The sequence below is a fragment of the Coturnix japonica genome, unplaced genomic scaffold (assembly GCF_054131305.1).
Source record: "Coturnix japonica strain WE unplaced genomic scaffold, WE-NBRP24 Scf045, whole genome shotgun sequence".
NCBI classification, from domain to species: Eukaryota; Metazoa; Chordata; class Aves; order Galliformes; family Phasianidae; genus Coturnix; species Coturnix japonica.
In genome coordinates, this window is record NW_028188948.1 from 1493917 (window position 1) to 1514626 (window position 20710).

A 20710-nucleotide genomic window follows, 5' to 3' on the forward strand; every position below is an offset into this window, starting at 1 on the left:
TTTCCTGGGGTTTAAAATCAGGACTCTCTAGAAGCTTTTGTCACGTTGAATGTTAGACAGAGGTTTATCAGTCTTGAGGAGAGCAGAATTCACATCTCTGCCAGTCTCACAGTATCCTCAATTAGCTGAATTGTGGCAAACCTTCCATTTCTGAGATGTGAAGACCCTTTCTTGTGGTTTCGTTTTCTCATAGAGTAACTGAAGAAAGAATCGCTCAATTAACATGCTGCATGCTTTCCCAATGTATAGAAGAGACAGGAGTTAAAGCCGTTTTCATCAGTTGCAAGGGAGCATGTTTTATTTTGCTTTGTGCTATTTACAGCTGTTGTCCATTAGGAGTCCTCAAGAGCCTCATTCTCAACTACAACAACACAGTCCCATAAGTTTAGCTCAGCAATGAGCCTGCAAAACAGCACTAAATCATGATGATGGGAGAAAGAAGAAAATGTTTGGAAATAGCAAAATGCAACTGATGCCTTTGTGAAAAGTAGTTTTTGCTTGTTGCTGTTTTAAAGCATTACTAAGGTAGACTGTAATGCACAGCATCTAGCTGGAGCTGAATAGAGGTTGTTTTCTAATATATATATGTTTTTGTAATAAAAAGTAAGCAGAACTCCTAGTATGTCTCTATTGGCTGAAGGGATCTTTTACAGTCCATTAGCGCCTTGGGCACTAATGTATACACAGCAGTGAAAATATACTAATCTCAGGGTAAGGTGCAAGAATGATAAAGGAAAAATAAAGATTAGTACACGGCTATTGAATAGCAGAGTTCTGGTTGCTTTACTGGACCACAGTATGATTGCTCTGTATGAATTCGAGTGGAGACTCTGGTCATGCCCATCAAATGCCTATGAATGGGAAGGGGTGAATGTGGGATTGTTTCCAGACCTGTCTACATCCTTGCAGAGGAGTTGGACCAAGTGACCTTTAAGGATCCTTTCCAACTCAAAAGGTTCTGTGATTCCACCTCTGTGTTTCACATTAATTGAGTAATGATTTGTAAAGCTGTTAGAAAACTGAAGGACTTTAGTACAGCTTTGGGAGCTGAGGACATAGAAGCATAACTTGCTAAATCAGCGTTTGCTTACAAGGATGCTCAGATGATACCTTTGATTGTTTTCTGTCCCTTTACTAGAGAGCCTGTGCTCTGACAGAGCTGCAAAAAACATCATGGCATCGTTGTGATTCCCTGTCAGATAGTGGCTTCCACTAAAGCAAATGTGTCAGGTTGATTTGTGACAGCAGCCTGAGATTGTGAACATTCACAGAAGGATAATTTTAAGACACATCATTGCTTTGTCCTTTTCTTTTATTCTCTATGCTTGGCAGGTGTCTACCTCTGTCTTCTTCCCTTGGCCCATCTGTGGATTTTGCTCAACACAGATGGGATTTTCAAACAATCTGCTGTCAAATTTGGTCTCTTCTGAGCATGTGTATACAGAGAGCTTTTGGAGACGTGTAACTAGGCCAAATGAGGGTGCTTTTTCATGGGAATGGCAAATAACGTATCTGATAGCAAGACAATTTTCTCTGCCAAATTGCTAGTCTGCTTTGCAACAGGGGTTCATTAGGCTCTGTCCATGAACTGTTTAGTAAGATTCTCTCTTAAAAAAAAAAGTTGGCATCGTATCTCTGCAGCTTCTGTGCATAACATCTCCATGCCTTTGCTTTGTTTTACAGACAGTCGTCCTTATGTCTTTCTGATGGCCCGTGTTCATCCTGGTGAAAGCAACGCCAGCTGGGTGATGAAGGGGACCCTGGAGTTCCTTGTGAGCAGTGATCCCATTGCTGATCTCCTGAGGAAATGTTTCATTTTCAAGATTGTCCCCATGCTCAACCCTGATGGAGTCATCAATGGCAAGTGCGTTGTAGTAACATACTTATTGTGAATTTTCACTGGGTTTACCTGCAGGCTTTACTGCTGTATACTTAGCAGGCCTAGTCTTCAGTGTTTTGGGCCAGAATTCCTGTTGCCTTTTGCCTTGTGTTTTATTCATCCTGTGATCAGTCCTGTAAGGAGAATGTAAGTCCTGGATACAGCCCAGTGTGCTGTCTCGTGTGCATCAGATATTCATGGTTCTGTACTGTGTGGGGCCGTAAGGTGTCCCAACTGACTGGGTGAAGTATTAGCGATAGCAGACAAACTGAATCTTACTTGCTGAATGGAAATTTATCTATTCTGCCAAATCAGCAGGGCAAACTTTATCTGCAAGCTGATATATCTGGGAATAACTGGCTTTAATTAATGCTTTATATAACCTGAATGGGGGAAAGATGTAAGGATCTATTAAATGCTCGTATCTTTATGGAAATGTTTCCGTATAATGAAACTCCCTCCTTCTCCTATCTCCTTTACTCTGTTTCCTCCCACATGCTTCTGAAGAGATTCCAAGTCTTTCTGAGCTTATGAATATACCAGTTTCTTTTTGCATTCTTCAGAGCTGCCTTTACATTGCTCCTACCCACATCATCACTACAACCATTCATCTGGTTTCAGGTCAGGTTGTGCTGATCCGGTGCTGAAGAAACAGGGTAAAGACCTTAAGCAAATCTTGAGCTTATTTGGTCCTAATCTAATTCCTTTCTGTTGTGGTCTGGGCTTCAGCAGAGGGCAGCTTGGAGTGTTCTTAGCCTCTGGTCTGCGACTATGAGCATAGTTTTTTGTGTTCCTGTTCTCCCCAGGACATGAGTGTGTTGTAGTTTAGGCTGTTCAGGGGAGCTGGATGCTGCCCCCGAGTATTGGAAGCTTCTGCTGGCACCAAATGTTTCCTTGATTCTTCCAGACAGCAGAAGCAAAAATGAAAGATTGTGGCTTTCTGTTTTTCCTTTCACTCTGCTTAATTAAAGTTTCCAGCAGATGGAGGGCTGGAGGGAATGTCTGACCTTTTTTCTCCAGCTGTCAGGAGTGAGCATAGCAGAGGAAGGGTCCTCAGGAGGGACAGTGTGGCTTTTGGTGACACCTGGAATGAAGGGTACTGTCTGAGCTCATATCACACAGGAACGTGTGGAGCTTCCACTGTAGTTCAACCTGGTGATGAGTAGGAAAGTTTGGTGTGGGATAGGAGCAGAGGTCCAAGGACTTGGCTATGGCTCTGTAGCTAAGCATGAAGCCTGGGGAAGGGAGAGAACCATTCCATCATGCTCCAATTTAAATGCTGTGCTGTGGGGCCTCCCATGGCTCTGTTGCTCTTGCTTCTTCCCATGTGCTTTTTCAGTGGACTGAGGTGTTCCTGCACAGAAAGAAAAGCTTCTTTTCTTGGCCTAGAGTTTATTGGCAGCTTTTTGGAGATGACTTTTAGTCCCTTGCTGCATGTGGAAGCACATGCAGGTTTCTTTGTCCATTAATGTTCTACTTCATCTAGGTTTAAGTGCTGTATTAAACTCTGTTGTCATTCAAATCACTGCCACAAAGGGAAGCTCTTTTTCCAGGAAAAGGGTCTGTAGGCCATTATTGACTGAGTAGCTGTAAACAGGTCCATACTACTTACTTTTAGGTCTCTGTAGCACATTTCAGGAAGCCACTTATTTGCCTTGAGATTTACAATCACGACTGAATGTGTCAAATCCACTGTTTATTTTGAATCATCACTCATTTCGAATCTTCATGCTTTGAAAGTGCATCTTCTGTACTACCCATCCATCCTTCTGTTATCTGGTATTAATTCTGCTCTAGTCTCGTTACCTCGGTATCTTTATATTTAAAAAAGGGTTGAATTCTTTTCTGTTGGCAGTTCTTTTGAAGCTCCTCACTCTCTCCCTCCTCCCCAGTCCTGTGTGCTGGGGTGTGCATAATGCTTCCCTGCCCGTCACAAAGATGAATGCCATCGCACGGTTACAAAGGATTTCTTCCAGCAGCCCAGCTGTGCCCCTTCCCCAGCTGACTCCCTGCTGCAGGCACAGCTCAGTGGAAGAGTGCTCATCCCAGCAGGATACCGTGCAATCACACTTCGAGAGCCTTGTGCAGCAACAAGACGATCAGGGCCTTGGTATTTGCTTTGGTTAATGTGATCTGAAAGTTGCATGCAGAGAATGTTCCTCTGTCACAGATATGATGGCAGTAATGTGATTATGCTCTGACTGTGTGTGGCTGAGCTAGGAAACAGCCTTCCCTTTCACTCCCTTTCACATCAGTCAGTACTATGAGGATTTATTCCTGTCTGTCAGTGATGGAGAGAGTTGAGTCCTGTTGCTGATGCTAAATGAAGGTAGTGGTGATGCAAGCATGTCTGTATGAGTAAGGCTGTCATCACATAAAAATAAAAATCACTACCCAATATCACATATAATTTGAGTTTGTTCAATCCAGAGAGTACTGATGAGCAGTTGTGTTCTGTGCGACTGTTCTCATGGAATCATTAAGGTTGGAAAAGAAGTCTGTCATCTGGTCCAACCGTCCGCCTACAACCAGTATTGCCCAGTAAACCGTGTCCTGAAGTACCACATCTCCATGTTTCTTTAAGGTCTCCAATGGATGGTGACTCCACCTCCCTGGGCAGCCTTTGCTCTGTCCTGAATAGCAGTCAGATGTAGGGTTTGTCAAATAAATTTCAGCTGATCTGGTAGTGGCTATATATTTTAATGTTAGACACTACTTTTTATTAAGTGCATCCTGTGTGTTGTCACACAGTAGTGTTTGACCACTGCTGGAAATGGGATGCTGCCTCTGATAGATGTATGGTCTGACCTGATATAGTTATTTGTGTGTTTTTTTTCTTCTTTACAAGTAAAAGTAGTCTTAATCTCCAAGAACGGTGCTATAAGATGGTCCAAAGTGACAGGCATTAAATTACTAAAGGGAAAGTGTCCTTGTAGGCTGATTATCTTGCGAAGGCTGTTCTGTGAAAACCCAAGGTATTGGTTGGTGTTCAGCTGACTGTTTTCTCTCATCCCTTTATCGTCTTTTTAAATTAAATCACGGATTAACAGGAAAGCTAGAGAAGGAATTCCATTCTACACAGCGGTGGAGAATCCATGAAGGAGCACAGCACTTTGATTAGGAAACTGCTGAGTTATACTGGGTGAGTGAGAGACCCGTGCTTTGTTCCTGGCTCTGCTGTTGATGAAGTATGTGACCTTGAGCATTTCCCCCTCCTTTTTTTTTCTTTCCCCTGAGTTTTCTTCCTGGGAGGATGAAATAATGACACACCACAACCTTCACACAGCTTGAAATGAGTGAAATATGTGTACCAGGAGCATTTTCTCTTCAATCTAGTTCTTCTGATTCATCCACTAAAACCAGGGTCAGGAAAGGAACTTGTAAAAGCTTATGACAGCACAAACAGTTCTGTTACAAAGAAATACCCAGCACTGTTGGCTGTTCACACTGTTCCACATAAGCTCATTACCACACAGTGGAGCAACAAGTTGCCTGTGCACCAACACTTCTCCATGCAGCTGTGTACCATCTTGTGACCTGCTTTTAGGCTGTCTTCTCTGTGCACATGCTACATACCCTTCTGTCAACAGCTTGTGTATGCAGCCATTCCTCAGTGTCTGCTCACACCTGCATATCTTCTGCACCCACGTACCTGGTGCTCCCATGTGTATGTTAGCAGTCACAACGTGGTAGTCAGCATTTTGTGGGGATTTTTTTGGCTGGACTTCTTCAGAGTCTGCAGTTTCATATAAATATTGCTATTTATTACCCCTGAATTTAGGGTTATTAATTATATCAGTATAACCTAATTTATATCACCATAAACAGCAATAATAAATAGTGCCAAATGCTAACGCGCAGTGCTTGCCAACCGTGCCCGTGTTTAATGAGTGCTTCCCCCCCACTTCCCAGAAGTATTAAATTAAAAATGATTCGGCCTTGCGATATGATTGATCAAACAAGAGGTGGAACTCCTAGATAAGTGCTTTTGTTTTAAAGAATATTTCATCTTCAGACTGCCCATGCACTGTCTATTATGAGCATCCACAGGTCTTGAACTGCCCAATCTCTCTCTTCCAAGTTCATGTCTCTCTCCTCCATTGCCACCTTCTTCCTTTTTCTTTACTCCCTTTCATGTTTCCTCTTTCTTCCCTTCTGTCTGCCCTTTTCTCGCTTTCCTTTCCCTACTGTTGAATCAAAGAAGCTTTTCAATGAGAGGAACTTGATGTGTTTTTGTAAATGAATTGAACCAATCAGTGGAGATGGGAGCCGGTGAGTCTATTTTGGTAAAGGAAGATTAATTTTTTTGGAAGCAGTGTGACTTCTTCGAAGGCATGGGGTAACCATAGTAGCTGTTAGGAAGAGGAAATCCTGATTTGCATTTTGGATTATAGCCATGGACTATTCTTTATCTGGTTTAAAAACACCCTGTTCCCTTCTGCACCTGCCTTCCCACAACACAGGCTGAGTAAGCTTTGCTGCTGCTTATAGGTAAGGCAGGTGAGCTGGGCTTTTTGTTTGTTTCTCTTTATTGATATTCACTCTCACTTTAGTCAGGCTGTTTGTTCCATCCTGTTTTACTTACAGGGCTTTGTTTATTGCGCCCTGGAATCCAGCAGAGAAAAGCTTTAACTCTGACAATTACAGAAATGGAGAGATAGAAACGTCCTCTGAAAGCCCTTTCAGAACACATTTCTATTGCATGCTCTCAGAAGGGAAACTATTAACTATTAATGTTTCCCACTTACTTTTTGAAACAAGGGCCTTTTTTTTTTTCTTTTCTTTTTTTTTTGAAGGATACTTGTAGGAAGAACAGAAGCAAGCTAGTTCTTCTACCCAAAAGCATTATCTGTGTATATAACTTCTATTTCCTCCTATATTATTGTGCACTCTCCTGCACTGAGACATTTTGTTCTCCACGTAGTCAGAGGCAGAGCTGGACATAGACAGCAAACAAGCTAAGGGCCGCACTTGAGGACTCACTTGATGACCCAGAACTGCATCCTTGAGGATTAAATCTTGAAGTAGAGGCACACAAAGCCATGTGGCTGTAGACATCCCTCCTACTCTCCCTTCCCTTCTCTTGTTTGCTTCTCTCTGATCAGAGGGTTAAAGAGGAGTTGAATTCTCAGAATCTAGTCTTGCATATCTAAATGGATGCCATGCACTTTGCAAGCACAATTTAAGGGGTCTCTCCAGACTAGCTGATGTGTGATGCGTGCATTTCTTTAAGGATAGTGCCAACGGTAGTTGGGTAGATGCGTGTGGAAGAACATTTTTGCATAAGATTCAGTCCTTACTCATTTAGAATGGCTGTGCTCTGAGCTCTGTGTTATAAGGTGGTCTATTTGCAAGCGCTGACTCGGGACCTCAGAACAGATGAAAATGCCATGTCTGAGGAATGCTTGTACTGCATCTGGAATGTGGCTCAGGGAAGTGCTATGAACTGTGGGTGAACTTTCTTTGAGTGCAGTAGATGGTTCTTATCTAAGTGCTGCTCTCTTGCCTCTGGTGTTGCCTCAGCTGTCCCCATAAAGAGGACAGTGATCTTGCACTGGTGGTGAGGCATAACTGGTGAAAATGTGCTTCTTGTTGGCCATCACGGTCTTCTCAGCAGGCCGTCCTGAGAATTTTGGGTGCTTGTTCTTTAGTTCTAGTGAAGAGGGTCTAAGACCACTTATACTTCTTCAAGGCAAGCAGCCTTATTGTTCCTGATAGTCTCAGCAGATTCCCTATAGCAGAAGCCCATGATTTGGAAGGTTAGATCTATAGGATGTGAGGTAATGGCCTCAATTTGCACCAGGGTAGGTTCAGGTTGGATATTAGGCAAAATTTCTTTTTAGAAGGAATGGTGGTGTGTTGGAACAGCTGCCCAGGGAGGTGGTGGAGTCACTGTCCCTTGAGGTGTGCAGGAACCGTGGAGATGTGGCGCTGAGGGATGTCACTGGGCATGGTGGGGATGGGCTGATAGCTTGGCTAAATGGTCTTTCCAACCTTAATGAGTCTATGATGCTATGAAATCTGGCTAGTACATGAACAACATAAGATAAAATATGGGTATGTGATTCTTTAAGTCTTTGCAGCTTCTCCCTTGGTGGACCCAGAACCAGAGTCTGATCCTCCACCAAACTCTTCTCAGTACATCAGTATGCTGTGGGAGATGACCCTATTTCAGACAAAGCCTTTGCCCTGTGCTAACATGGCAGTCCATCCTTGGCTCTCCTATGGTAAACCTCTGTTGGCACGCAGCTACACCCCAGGACTCCTGACAGCACTTCTAATGCAGTATTGTTTATTCCTTCCTTTATCAGCTGGAGCTGTTGGGCTCCCCTGAGTTATTAGATCTATTCGCTCATTGTCAGTGTTTCCTCCTTTGTAAATATGTCCCCATATGTCTCTGCTCCTGAGGAATATGCTTTCTTTTCTATTTACTGCTTTTCCCAGGCACCCACCTCCTCATTGCTCTATCCACCCAGTGGCCCAATAACAGCCACAGAGATAAATAAGCAACATAACTCTTCCTAGCTATTGTTGTTATTGTTGTTGTTGCCGCCCTGCATAGTAATACATATAATAACAAGGAAACAAATCTTATTACTAAAGTAATTACAATAAATAAAAAGCTGAGAAGGGAGATGAAGGAAGGGTCTGTCAGGGGAGTGATTGCAGTAGGGGTTTTTAAAATTTAATTTACTCGAGATGTTCTTTGCTGCTTTATTGATACCCTGCTGAGGGGGCTGCGACTAATTAGCAACCAGCTGTTGTTCTAACACACCCTCACCTAATTTATTGTTTCGTCAAGTCTCTAAAATAGGAGTCTGTCTGCTATCGTTGTCTGTGGGACTCGGCACCAGTCTCATGTCAGCAGTTGGTTTTATTGCTTGGTGCTTCTGTTTTCTGAAAGCTGAGTAGCTGAGACTTTGGGTGCTTTGCTGCCTTTCCTTTTATTTTCCAGCACTTTCCATGCGCTTTCAGGAGGTCGGGCAGGAGAATACGCTCAGTCTCTTGAATTATAAGAGCTTGTCCCAGAGTCCAGAGGCCTGTTATTATAACAGGCCAACACAATGCTAGATTCTGGTAAATTGCCCAGAGGGCTGTGCCACTGTTTGTATGCCTTGGTAGAGACCAAAAAAGACCTCACAGAGGAGGTCTGGCATAGATAGGGCCAAGGGTTTCTTAATATGTAATGTCTATGATCTTGTTCTCTTGCTTGTCAATATCCTATGGAAGTGCTGTACTATTGTTTGCCTTTGGAGAAAACAGTATCATGTCTAAACATCCACAAAAACGAATTAGTTAATGGTCATTTTAAGAACAGGGGGGACCAAATGCATTGTCTCTTGTTTCTTTGGTCTTCCAGTCCCAAAAGCACGCACAGTGTTTGCTCTGAAACAGTAAAGGTTCCCCCCATGAGGTGCCTGCAGCTCCCTCGATGCTTTCATACCCAATCTGTTCAGATTAGTCAAGGTCACTTGGGAATTTCACTGCACTTGAAGATTACTTGATATGAGCTCAGTGATATTAATGTCTTGGACTACTAAACAATTCAGCTTTAAGCCTCAGAAATTATTCCATTTTATATGGCTACTACCTTGTATTTTCAAGGTAGCATGAATATTAGATATGAACACGATGTTCCGTGGGCTCAGAAAGGAATTATTTTTGTTCAGCATTCATGTCTAGTCTCCTGACTGACAACGGGAGTTCATAATCAGATGTCTGCGCTCCTTTGACAGTTCTAAGAGCCAGGAGGCTGATGTACAAAGCTAGCTTTTAGTAAAGTTAATGAGTTGATTGAATTATATTCTTATTTGCATTAGTTTGAGTGTGTATGATTATCTTTTGTTTGTTATTATGCTCATTTAAGTCCATTTGGTAATATATTATTCCCATAGCAATTGTGCCTGTGCTAGGCTCTGTGCAGACAGGCAAGGACCAGCTTGTCTCTTGTTAGGAGCTGATCCAATACTGGCACAGCGTGCTTTAGAAATGGCAAGAACAAAGAGGATACTGGGGTGCTGGCTAATGGATCTGTTGTGAAGGCTAATCCATTTTCTCATGATGTACTTTATGGAGGTGGAAGCTTTTGTAGTTACTGCTTTCCTTCACTGTTTCTTCTTAGGATGGGGGGGAGAATCTCACTGCCGTGACTTCTTCAGCCACCCAAGGGAAGATTTGTGAGGTTCAGTATCATCAGTGAAGGGACTGGAGAACGCTGTAAGATGAGGGATTTCTTTATGCTTTCTTGAAATTGTCAGGATGCACCTGCAAACCCTGAACCCAGTTCACCCCATAGTTAAACACTACAATGAGATGTCACACAGATACTAATGAACTTGGATTTTGCATCTGATTCCTGGTTGTGGTAGGCATGGAGTACCGACATAAATGCTGAATGTACTGGGTAGAAGCTCATGTCATGAGTGCAAGGGCTAGTTTTGATCACTTATCTCAAGACCAACTCATCTTACCCAAGTTAATGCCTTTTGGAAGCTACAGATTCAGACTTGGAGTTGTTATTCATGGGATGGGAAAAAAGTCCACAAAATGAAATTGTAAAAACTTCACTTTTATAGATGCAATGAAGAATGTCCAATACTTTACTGCAATATCCACACTACCTGGAAAGCTGAAATTGCCTGGGAATGAAGATTATTGTCTCTCATAATATACCTTCATATATTACTGTGTAATAAATCGAGCAGTATTTCTTTCACCCTGCAAACTGGACATCCCTGGAGTTCCAAGTGACATTTCAAATTTTATACGACCATTCAGTCCCTTTTAAGTATTAAAACACATCATTTTTTGTGATATATGCACAGAAGTTCTTTCTAAAAGCATATGAATAAAAAAACTTGGAGCTTAGTTATGCAAAGGTAGAGCTGCCTTACTGCGTGTTGGCTTTTAAATGTCTCTGTTTAGTTAGCTCGGTATTTTAGCTACTACTGTTCTTTAACATCTCTGTTTCTGTGTTTCTTTTCCGCTCTTCCCTGCCCTCTGTTTCATTTGAATAACAGATTCAATTGAATAACAGCTGGCAAAGTACAGTGGTAGGAGAGCAGATATGTGACTGCCTTGGGTTGGAGAAATGGGCTGGCAATTGGAAAATGGTGTTTTAAAAAATGGGACAAAGAGGCATAACAACAAAAATAAGCTTCATCTGGAAGCCTGTATTTTCAAAATTGCTTGTTCAAAAATGCACCCACAGAGGACCAGCTGAGGTTGAATAGTTCACCTGTGTACATGGTTCATATGATTGCACATGCAATTAGGGTAATTACACGGGCAAATTTTACCCCAGTAGTTTGAGCAAATTGTCACCTTAATTTCTGAAACCAGCTGCATGTCCCAGGGAAGCAGCAAGAGAATGAAAAACAGAAAATTAAGTTGATGCTGGAATGACAAAGAGTGGGAAATCAAAACCTCTCCTGTGACCTGAAAGACAGCACTGCTGGGAGTCAGGGAAAAAAAAGTCAGCCACACTTCTAATGCTGTAAAGCGTTGGAGTCTTAAAGGGATAGAAAAATGAAGAGCTTTTTGAAGTCATCTGGCCCAGAATTTGAGCTGGAGGAAACAATATGAAACAAAAAGAAGAGGGTGAGATGGGCAGCAAAGGGGGCTTCAGTAATGATGACCTTGTGTCTGTATGCACTGTAGAACTACGAAGTTGGTATTTGAACACACCCCAGCTCGGTGATGTTGTGATCCTGTTAGGAACCTTCAGATTAGCACGGTGATACTTCATTGCATGGGAATAGTGATTATTTTGGCATTAAGTTGCTGTAGAGATCTTGCTGTGTTCAGAGCTCAGCCACTCTTCCTTGTACTGTTAGAACTGGCTTGTAAATTCCACAGGTGGATGTGTCCCTGTACGAGGTGCTTAAATATTCCATTACATTCGATAGAGCCTCTTCTGCGTTGTTTGCTTGAGGAAGTAGAGCACAGTGAGGAAGTGGTAGTGGACAATACAGTCTAGATCCTAAACCACCTTTTGGGTCGCTTTGATTTGTCTCCAAAAATGATAAGTACTTAAGGTATAGTTATTATAGTTGAAGAAGTCCTATTACTCCTACTCCTGTAAAGTTATTATGCAGTGACAACGTTCTGGGTGAGTACAGGGGTTCTTTCTATGTATATCACATGGCATCTCAGATGGTAATGTTTCTTTATCTCCCATATCTCTAATTTTTCTCCCCTACATGTTCAGAAGCTCAGCTTTTGATTAAAAAAAATCTATCCTCCATTTAAGGGGCACCTGGTCCCACTGAGCACCATCTAAAGCAAAACTTGCTTCCCAGGTCTATCTCTGGTCTGTGACGTTTCTACCAGTAGATAACAATGATAACAGTAATGTAAACTTTGAGGAACATTTTGCATATTCATTGTCTGGTAGTTTAAAGGCTTTTGTATTTTTTTTTAATGTAATTTAAAATATACATTAAAATTTTTAATTATATTAAAAAAAAAAAAAAAGATTTAAAAAAAAGTGTCTATTTTTCTGTCATCCCCCAAATGGTTATGACACATAAGAGGATGTAAAGTGCAGAGCAGCTGAACAATCATAAACTATTTTAATACCACTTAAAAATGAGAAGAAGCAGGAAAAGAGGTTTGGGTATTAATGAAGTTTATTGCACTCGTCTGTCACTTCTACAGAGCATGATTGGGGTTTTAAATCCTTGCTCCAGTGACGTGGAAAAAAACGTGGTGGTCTTTCATCCAAGTCCCTTATAGATGTTATTCTGTCACAGAAATCTCTAGTACCACATTTGAGCTCACGGTGAATTCTATGCTCCAGTGGATGTAATGTTAAGCAAAGCAGTTCTGGATTATATTTGTGGTAGCAGAGCTGTAAAGCAGAGCCTGAAAGTGAAGTCAAGAGTTATAGGAGATTATGGCTGTTACATTTTATTTGAACTTTTTTAGGTGATTCAAGGTAAGCTCCTTGGATTTAGGCTGAGATATCTGGGGAGTCAAGGCTGGAAAGACAGGCCATACTCTGTGGGTTAAACCATTTGCAAGGAATACCCAAACCTCTTTCTAGTTGACCTGTTTAGTGTCTCACTATAAACATATATTAACATTCAGTGTAGAAAGCTCACTGCTGAAGGCAGCAGAGGGGTGACTGTTCCCCACCCCCTCCAAAACATGTCAGGGAAGAAAGCTTGCTTTGGAAGACCTCCATGCCTGGGTGATGCATTGCATGTTTTTGTGTGTGTGCTAGTTTTCAAGTGAAGAGCACCAAAGAACTGCACTAACTGAATTAGCTGTAATTTGTCTCTTTCTGTGATGTGCAGGTGAGGGCACCCTTGAACTGTTCTAGTTCTCTGTCTATCTTTAGACTGATTCGAGCAGCACAGGATCTCATCAAGCATGTAGTCTGTTCAGAGGCAGTGGCTTTGAGCCTCCCAACTCATAATACTAATACAACTGGGAATCTAAATAAAAAGGAGAATGTTAAGAAAAAGTCTCTGTTGCTGTAAGCAGAAATAATCAGAATCAAGTCTATCTTTCCATTATGTGGTTTCTTACAGAAACAAAAGCACAGCTCGGGGCTGTTACTTATAATGAACTGGTTTGGCCAGTGTTCGTGCCTTTCCCTTTTTTTTGTTGCCATGTGTCAATTCTGACTGTGTGTACTGCTATGACAGCAATTTATTTCTTATATCTTTTGTCCCAAAGGGTGTCAAAGAGCCATAACAAAACTGTATGTACTTTAATGTCAGGCATTGCTTAGTGTGCTACCTTTGGGCTGCTACAGAGTAGTTCTTTATAACCTCTGAACCTGTTGCCTATGAATACAGGACGTTGCTGGATTTAAGCCATCGGGCAAAAGTCACAGCAACTGGGTGTGCAGCAGTTATTGTGAGCTACAGAGTGACTGAAAGAAATCCCTTAGATGCAATCAGACAGTGTCCGTATTCTGTTTTTGTTTTCCCCCAGCATTTTATCCATCTTTGAGAAACACCTGGCAGCTCTGAAACCACAATTGTACTTGCATGATCTCAAGTGGAATGGCTGGTCCCTAAACAGCATGTGTCTACCAAGCACTATGTCTCCACAAACTACCTGCAGGGCATGGTTTCTTGCTTAAGCCTGATGTGAGCTTAAATAAGGAGTTTGCTTTGAGGTTTGCCAAGAAGCGTTCTTTGTGTGTAAATGTGTATGCAGCCATAGAGTAATGGAGACCATTTTGACACAGGCTATCAGGATTGAAAGGCTGCAGTTTTGCTTGGAGGTTACGTATACGTTTTTATATGCAATTAGTTAAGTTGGGGTTTAGGCATTTAAATGGCCATTTGTGCTCTCACTTTTGAATATTATGCTCATCCTTTGGGAATGAGCTTGTGCAAATTAGGCATGAAAATAAGCATACGTTTTGTGTGCTGTACTGTCAGCATTTTGCTGTATTTGGTAATAAACTCGTATTGATTTATCAGGTTTTTTTTTCCCTCTCTTGATATTTCTGCTGTAATCTGAAGAATGTGAGCTGGTGGCTACAAAGCAGCAGTACAGCAGTGTTTTCCTTTTCCTAGTGACTGACTCCTTTAATTGTTCCTGTAGCATAAGCTCATATTTCCATCTAACTCTTATTTAGGATACTCTCATGGTGAGTTGGAATTCATCCCTGCTTTGCCTTGTGGTTGAGTAGTGACCAAGACTTGCCCCTAGCTGATTTATCCTTCTTTTATCTTCTTTCCCTTCATACCCACACAAAAAAAGTCTGTCTGTGTACCGAACTGTGAAATACATGGGAATACAGAATTGATATTGTTGGTTCAGAGCTCCATCCTGGAAGCTTCAGAGAAAAAACTGCTTACAGGGGGATGAAGGCCTTTGAAGGGCTTATTAGTGACTTGGCCTATGGGCTTCCTGGGGGCTTGCTAGACTCTGCTGTATCACAACTTTAATGTCTCCACATAAAGTTATCTACTGTGAATACTTAATAAGGGGGATGAAAAGATCAGATCAGTTGATGAAAAGAACAGTTCGAGCTGATGCTAAGTTGCTGCCCCAAAACCTTGAGGATACTGAAATTTGCAATGAAATTTGGAACCTTTGAGTCAGCTGACTTATGATCCATTGTAGCATAATAATATACACTGTTGTTTAATATACCTTCCATGATTCTACTGTTAGAGTAGGCATCAAGACATGAGAGCAGCATTGTGAGTGCCACAAAGGGTAAGAATTTTGTCAGTTAATGTTCATTGAGGAAGAAATTAATCTTTGGTTCTTTCACATTAATAATCCTATTAAGGGTTGGCTTAATGAAGTTTTACTGACTAATTTTCGAGCTGTAATTTGCCTGTGATTCTTTTGAAAATTTTTTAATGAAATGGAAATTTACATAGACTGCACAACAATAACCTAATGAAGTGGCAAATCATATTTTAAAATCACTTGTGATTCCAAATGGCATCTTAATTCTTGGAATTGAAGACCATTCACACTGAGAGGTTCTGAATCATTGAAAGTAAGATGGAGCTTTTTCTAACCCAGGAAATGCTAACGAGTACAAAATGAGTCTGTGAAATGGTTCATGCAAGCTTGGACCAGTTCTGTGTGTTGCTGAAAGAAAATGAAATAGAGAAGATCTGAAAGGAAGCCCTCATCTTCTTGAATGAATGCTATGGAGAGTCTGTGCTTGGGTAGCACAAACATGATACTGTCAGTGAATGCAGCCAGTACCGAGATGGGGCTGCATTCCTACAGACTAATGGTAAAAGAGCCTGGATGGATCATGGTCTGATTGTCATCTCTTAACACTTGAGAGGGAGCGCAAAGAGTGATGAATGTATGTGAGTGTTACAGAGAGCAGAGCTGAGGCCCCAGCAGTGGCTCCAGTCTCCTCTTATGTTTTCACAAATCACCTGGGAACTGACTCAGTGAAATTTTTCATTATAGAGTGATTTCTGATTACTGTAGGTAGCCCAAAACAGGGCCTACTGGGTAATCTCTAGAGGCTTTCCTGGGTGTTTTAACTCCATTCCTTGCCCTTGAAGAGCTGAGATATGCCTCCATTAAGCAGCCGAGTTCAGGAGCTTATCTGCATTGCTTTAAGCTTTCTAGTTTCGCATCAGCCCATTAGAGAACCTCTTTCCTGGGTTGGAAAGGAGAAGGAATTCTTTAGATCTGCCAGTATTTTTCTAATACCTGATGCTCCTAGGCCGCTCTTTTTACACTTTAAAATGTCACATTGGATTCCTGATGGAACTGGAGATTTTTATCTTCCTCTTTTCTGCCAGACCTGACATTTTTCTGGTTTTCTTCTACACTGAAGGCTTAATTTCTCACATGTGTGAGACAGAGTGAAAATTAAACAAACAAGCTGGCAGATAGATAGAATGGTTCTTCATGTCTGGAAAGCTGCAATGAGCTGTGACTTAGGAATTACAATGCTTCATATTCAAACTTTTCTTTTTGATGCATTGGGGTGGCACAAGAGCTGACAGTGACATATGGAGAAGGCCCTGTTAGGAGGATTGAGGCTGTTTATGTGATAAATGACACAGTATGTCAAAGGACTTCTATTATCCATCATGCTGGCTTCCTCTGAACACGGTCTCATTGAAAAGAGAAGTAGCTGCACGTACAACTGGGGGATGCTGTAATAGGTCAGTGGTGTGCTCCAGAGAAAATAAGAAAGCTGGCAAGTACATGTTTGCGTGGGAATTGATGACTCTGGAGCTTTGAGTTCAGAATTTTCAAGTCAAATTTAATTCAAATATCTGAGGTATCCCCACTGTACATTTGTGTCAAGGATGAGCCCTACCTTCAAAAGAAGCTTTCTCAAAGCTCGCTCACGTATTCAGAAGGCTTCAAAAACCCACCAAGTTTTCAGTGTTGAGAAGCTAAGCTTTCTTAGGAAAAAAAAAGAAAGCTATTTATTATCAAGTTCTGGACTGATGGCATGATTCTGGCTGCTAATAAATCCCCAGAGTTCTCTTATTGCGTTTTTTTAACCTCTGTTGACTGCTTTGACTCTGAAATGCAGTGGAGTAAAAGTTGTGATCTGCGCTTTCCTATATGCAGGAGACATGTAAGTACTGTTGCCCTTATAAATACAAGGGATAAAAAGTACTGCTGACGGAACAAGACTTTGTCTCTCGTGACCTGATACAGAAATATCCTCTGTAAGGCGCCTTCCACCCTTCTTGACCATACAAGTTAAGAATCAGAGCAGGCTTTCACAGCTCTGTGCCTCACACTGGTGGAGAGTCTGTCAACATTTTCCTCTCTCTCATCACCCTTAACCCAACAGTGCCTCCTTGTTTGTATAATCTATGTCAGAATGACGCACGAACTGGGGGCTGTTCAAGAGAAGCGAGGAATGTATGGCACGGCACAGGCACTCATCCTTTTCAACCTCCTTTAGACCATCTCTTTTTGCAGTACCCATAATAGCTGTTTTTTTCCCTGCTTGATTAATGGACCCTCAATAGCTATGTAGTCTATAAACCCAGACAAGACAAGTAGCCTGTCTCTTTTGATCCCTGCACCCTAATAGCCTGATTTTGACTCCGCTTAAGTGGTGTTTATGTGCCCACATGAGCGGTAGTAATTGGTGCAGAATATCAAATGTCACTATTTGACATTTCATTCGTAACAGTAGTATTTAAAGTAAAGGCTTTAACTTGATGATTCATCAGTAGCCAGTGTCAAATGATCTGGGACGGTCGGTATTTTAAAAGTGTCAATCAACAGATGGATCACTCTGGAGATAATTTAATCAGAGCCCATCAGTGAACTGGCCTTAAAAAACAATCCTTCAGGATTATTGTCACAGCCGTATTGTTTAGAAGATGAGAGCGGTGCTTCCTTGGGAGCAGGCTTGGTAGCAGAGTGGCTCCTTCCATAGCTCCTCTAACAAGCCTGTTTCCTGAGAGGATGGAGTTGCAACTTCCTCAGTTGACTCTGCCCTGTAGTTAAATACAGGACTTCAGGCTCTGTTGCTGTTGAGCTGAAAGCTCTGCTTCTTCAGAACAAAATCTGCAAAACACAAACCAGCCTAAATATATAGATAACTTCACCCCCTCCAACTCCTAGCACTGCTGTGCTCTGTTTTATTTGACAGTACAGCTTTTTCTTCACCAACTCTTCATGTGATGAGACGCTTATTTCAGCTGTTGACCCCTATCAGTGACCCCTCACTGGGAGATCAGGTGTAGAGAACCGGGCTATTATCTACCTTCCACTCCTGTGTTTCTAATCAAAGCAGCCGATTTTGCTAATGCATACAGCTGAAGTCACAGTGAGGAAGACCTGGCTGAGTACAGAGAAAAGAAGTGCTTGGAACGGTAGAGCAAGGGGTAAGAAATCCTAAGAGTAAGAAAAATCAAGCTGGGAGAAAAGATGAACAAGCAAAGCAGGGAGAAATGTTAAATTCAGTTTCATATAGAATGTACAGCCATGGCAATCAGTTCGTGGAGTGAGGCAGAGCATCACCCTCCATGCACCTGTCCATCCATGTTCCTTTAGCTTTCATACTCACTGAGGTGTCAGCAGCACGCAAGCGTTGTATTAGATTTTCAGTTTATATATTTAAGATAAAGCAGGTTAAAAAAATGAAATCCAGAGCAGATCTGAGAGGGTTTAGTCCAGGTGAAACACATACTGTGCTCTTCTGACCCAGGCATTGAATTCTTTAACATCTCAGATGCACAGAGTTCTGAGCCCCAATGCATTGGGTTCACAGAAGAGGAGATGGCAGGACTGTCACTTAGCATCTTCTGTTTCAGAACTTACGGTCCGTGCTACTACTGGCAATCACTGTTTACGGTTATTACCTGTAACCAGGTAAACCTTGTTAGAAAGGGCAGTGATGCTTGATAATGTATCAGGCATTGCTGCTGTTCCCTTCCTTGCAGTATTAGCATTGGTTCAATCATTTGAAACTCAGTTCCTTTTCACCATGATGTAGAGCTGTTACTGTTGTCACGTTTGAATGTTTTAACTGCACTTCAGTAATAGGTGAGTGATCCCAGTATCTTATAACCTGGCAGAGCAGGTTGTCAAAGGTTTACAATCAGAAATGATTGGCTGGCAGCCCAGGCTGGAAACTGACACTGCCTTTATCTGCCATGGTCTTTGATTTTCATTTTTTTTTTTCTGGTTTAAAGGTCCTGTAGTCTGTAATTGCTTTTTTTGGGCTGATAAGGTTGTATTGTTAGCCATGAATTTGAGACCAGCTGTTGTCTTCAGTAGTTGGATGTTTCACTGCCTGAGTTATAATTATAGTCCATAAATTGTGTTAGAATACTTGGTAGCAAGGAGCATACTGAAAATGAGATTCTTTTCAATATTTGTGTCACTTTGCAGAAGACAGAGAAAGAAGTATTGTCAAAGGACAAGTGTGTGCTGTTTTTCTTATCTTTCTGGGGCTTTGAGGTGAACGAGAGTTTGTCTGGCATTTTCTCTTGGATTGTACTCGGATAAGCATGTGGCACTACTTGGATTTACAGCATGAACTTTAAGCCAGAACCACCATGCTGCAGAAACTTCACAGCCATAGGAGTGCAGTGTGAATATCTTTTCCACTGAAAGACCCGATTCCTTGTTTGTAACCCTGCAGTGAAGCTGATGGAAGAAGCTCTAAGCAAAGTGCTGGCTCTCTATGTGTAAACAAAACAGCACTGAGAAATCCCCCAAGGTCCAAGCTGTTGGTTTTTCTTATGATTTATACCTTCTCAGTTATGTGAATAGAAACGTAAATATTTACCCTATCTTTGATTGTTTTCTTCACTATCTCAGCATACATTTTCTTTCCTTGAGGTGCCCCCAAAGGGAGTGAAATCCCAATTTCTTTGCAGTTCAGAGTCTCTTTTATTTTTGTCTTTTATTTCTTAGCAGAAGTCTTTCTTTCTGTTTGCACTTCAGCTTCTGCCCTTTGTGTGCTGCTTTCCTGCTCTTCCTTTTTTACTCATTTTTTGTTTTGCTAATCCACTGAGATTATTGAAGCATCACATGTTGTTACTGGTAGGTACTGTCCAGAACTCTTTCCAACCCTTTACTTTGTTCTTTGCCAAATATAGCTCGATATTGGCCTATGGTCACAGTTTTATCTCTATGGAATCCATCCATGCTGTCAACTATAGAATCTCTGTCCTAGTAGTTCTTTAATATTTGGAAAATAATTCATCTTCATTCCTATTCAATGCAATGGACTGTATCGTATTTCTTGAGTAGCTTTGTTCCCCATTGGCCTATTCTGTTACAATATTTTCCCTATTACTTATGTAGGACTGTTTTATATTAAATAATAGAGAGCGTTAAGTGGTTTTGTTATTAGTGTTCAGAAATCGTTAGTGTAGCTTATGCTCTCCTCAGACCCGAGTTTAGAAGATATAATCTGTAGTTTTCATTGCTGTGGCAGTTTCCCTTCATCAGCAAGGAAAAAACAAGTGGTGCTTGTAAATTCTCTGTCTAATAATTCAGTGATTACGATATTAGTAACATGTTGTGCAAAACAGGTGGTGGTGGGAGGAAGAACTAGAAGAGAAGAGAAACTGTCAGTCTTGAAAACGGCAGTAGATTTCTTTGTTTCTCCTCCTTGAAACTCATTTGGTTAAGTGAAGTGGGATTGGGTTTGATCGCTTGTTTGAAAAATCACGTTAAATAATCCATTTATCTGCGGGATGTGTGGAAAGGCCTCTGGATTCCATGACTTACTGTAAAGAGCTGTGGGGTTTCACTCTTGGCAACTGCATTTGATGCCACTCATCCCAAATAGGTAAAACGTACCTCAGTGGGGTAGGAAAAGATCTTGATATCATTTAAAAGCCACACTGTGGGGTTTATTTAGATAAAATTAACCAGTATATGCCT

The 20710-nt window shown here is 41.5% G+C and overlaps 1 protein-coding gene across 1 annotated transcript in view; it reads left to right on the forward strand.

The window, feature by feature from the left end:
- The first annotated feature begins 962 nt into the window (after nucleotides 1–962).
- The window catches only part of LOC146752443 (cytosolic carboxypeptidase 4-like), a 73776-nt gene continuing 54028 nt past the window's right edge, over nucleotides 963–20710 (forward strand). Inside the window, exon 1 of the mRNA XM_085531862.1 lies at nucleotides 963–1864. Coding sequence (XP_085387988.1) covers nucleotides 1584–1864 — 281 coding nt within the window. The 5' untranslated portion in view covers nucleotides 963–1583. The remainder of the gene's footprint in view (nucleotides 1865–20710) is intronic.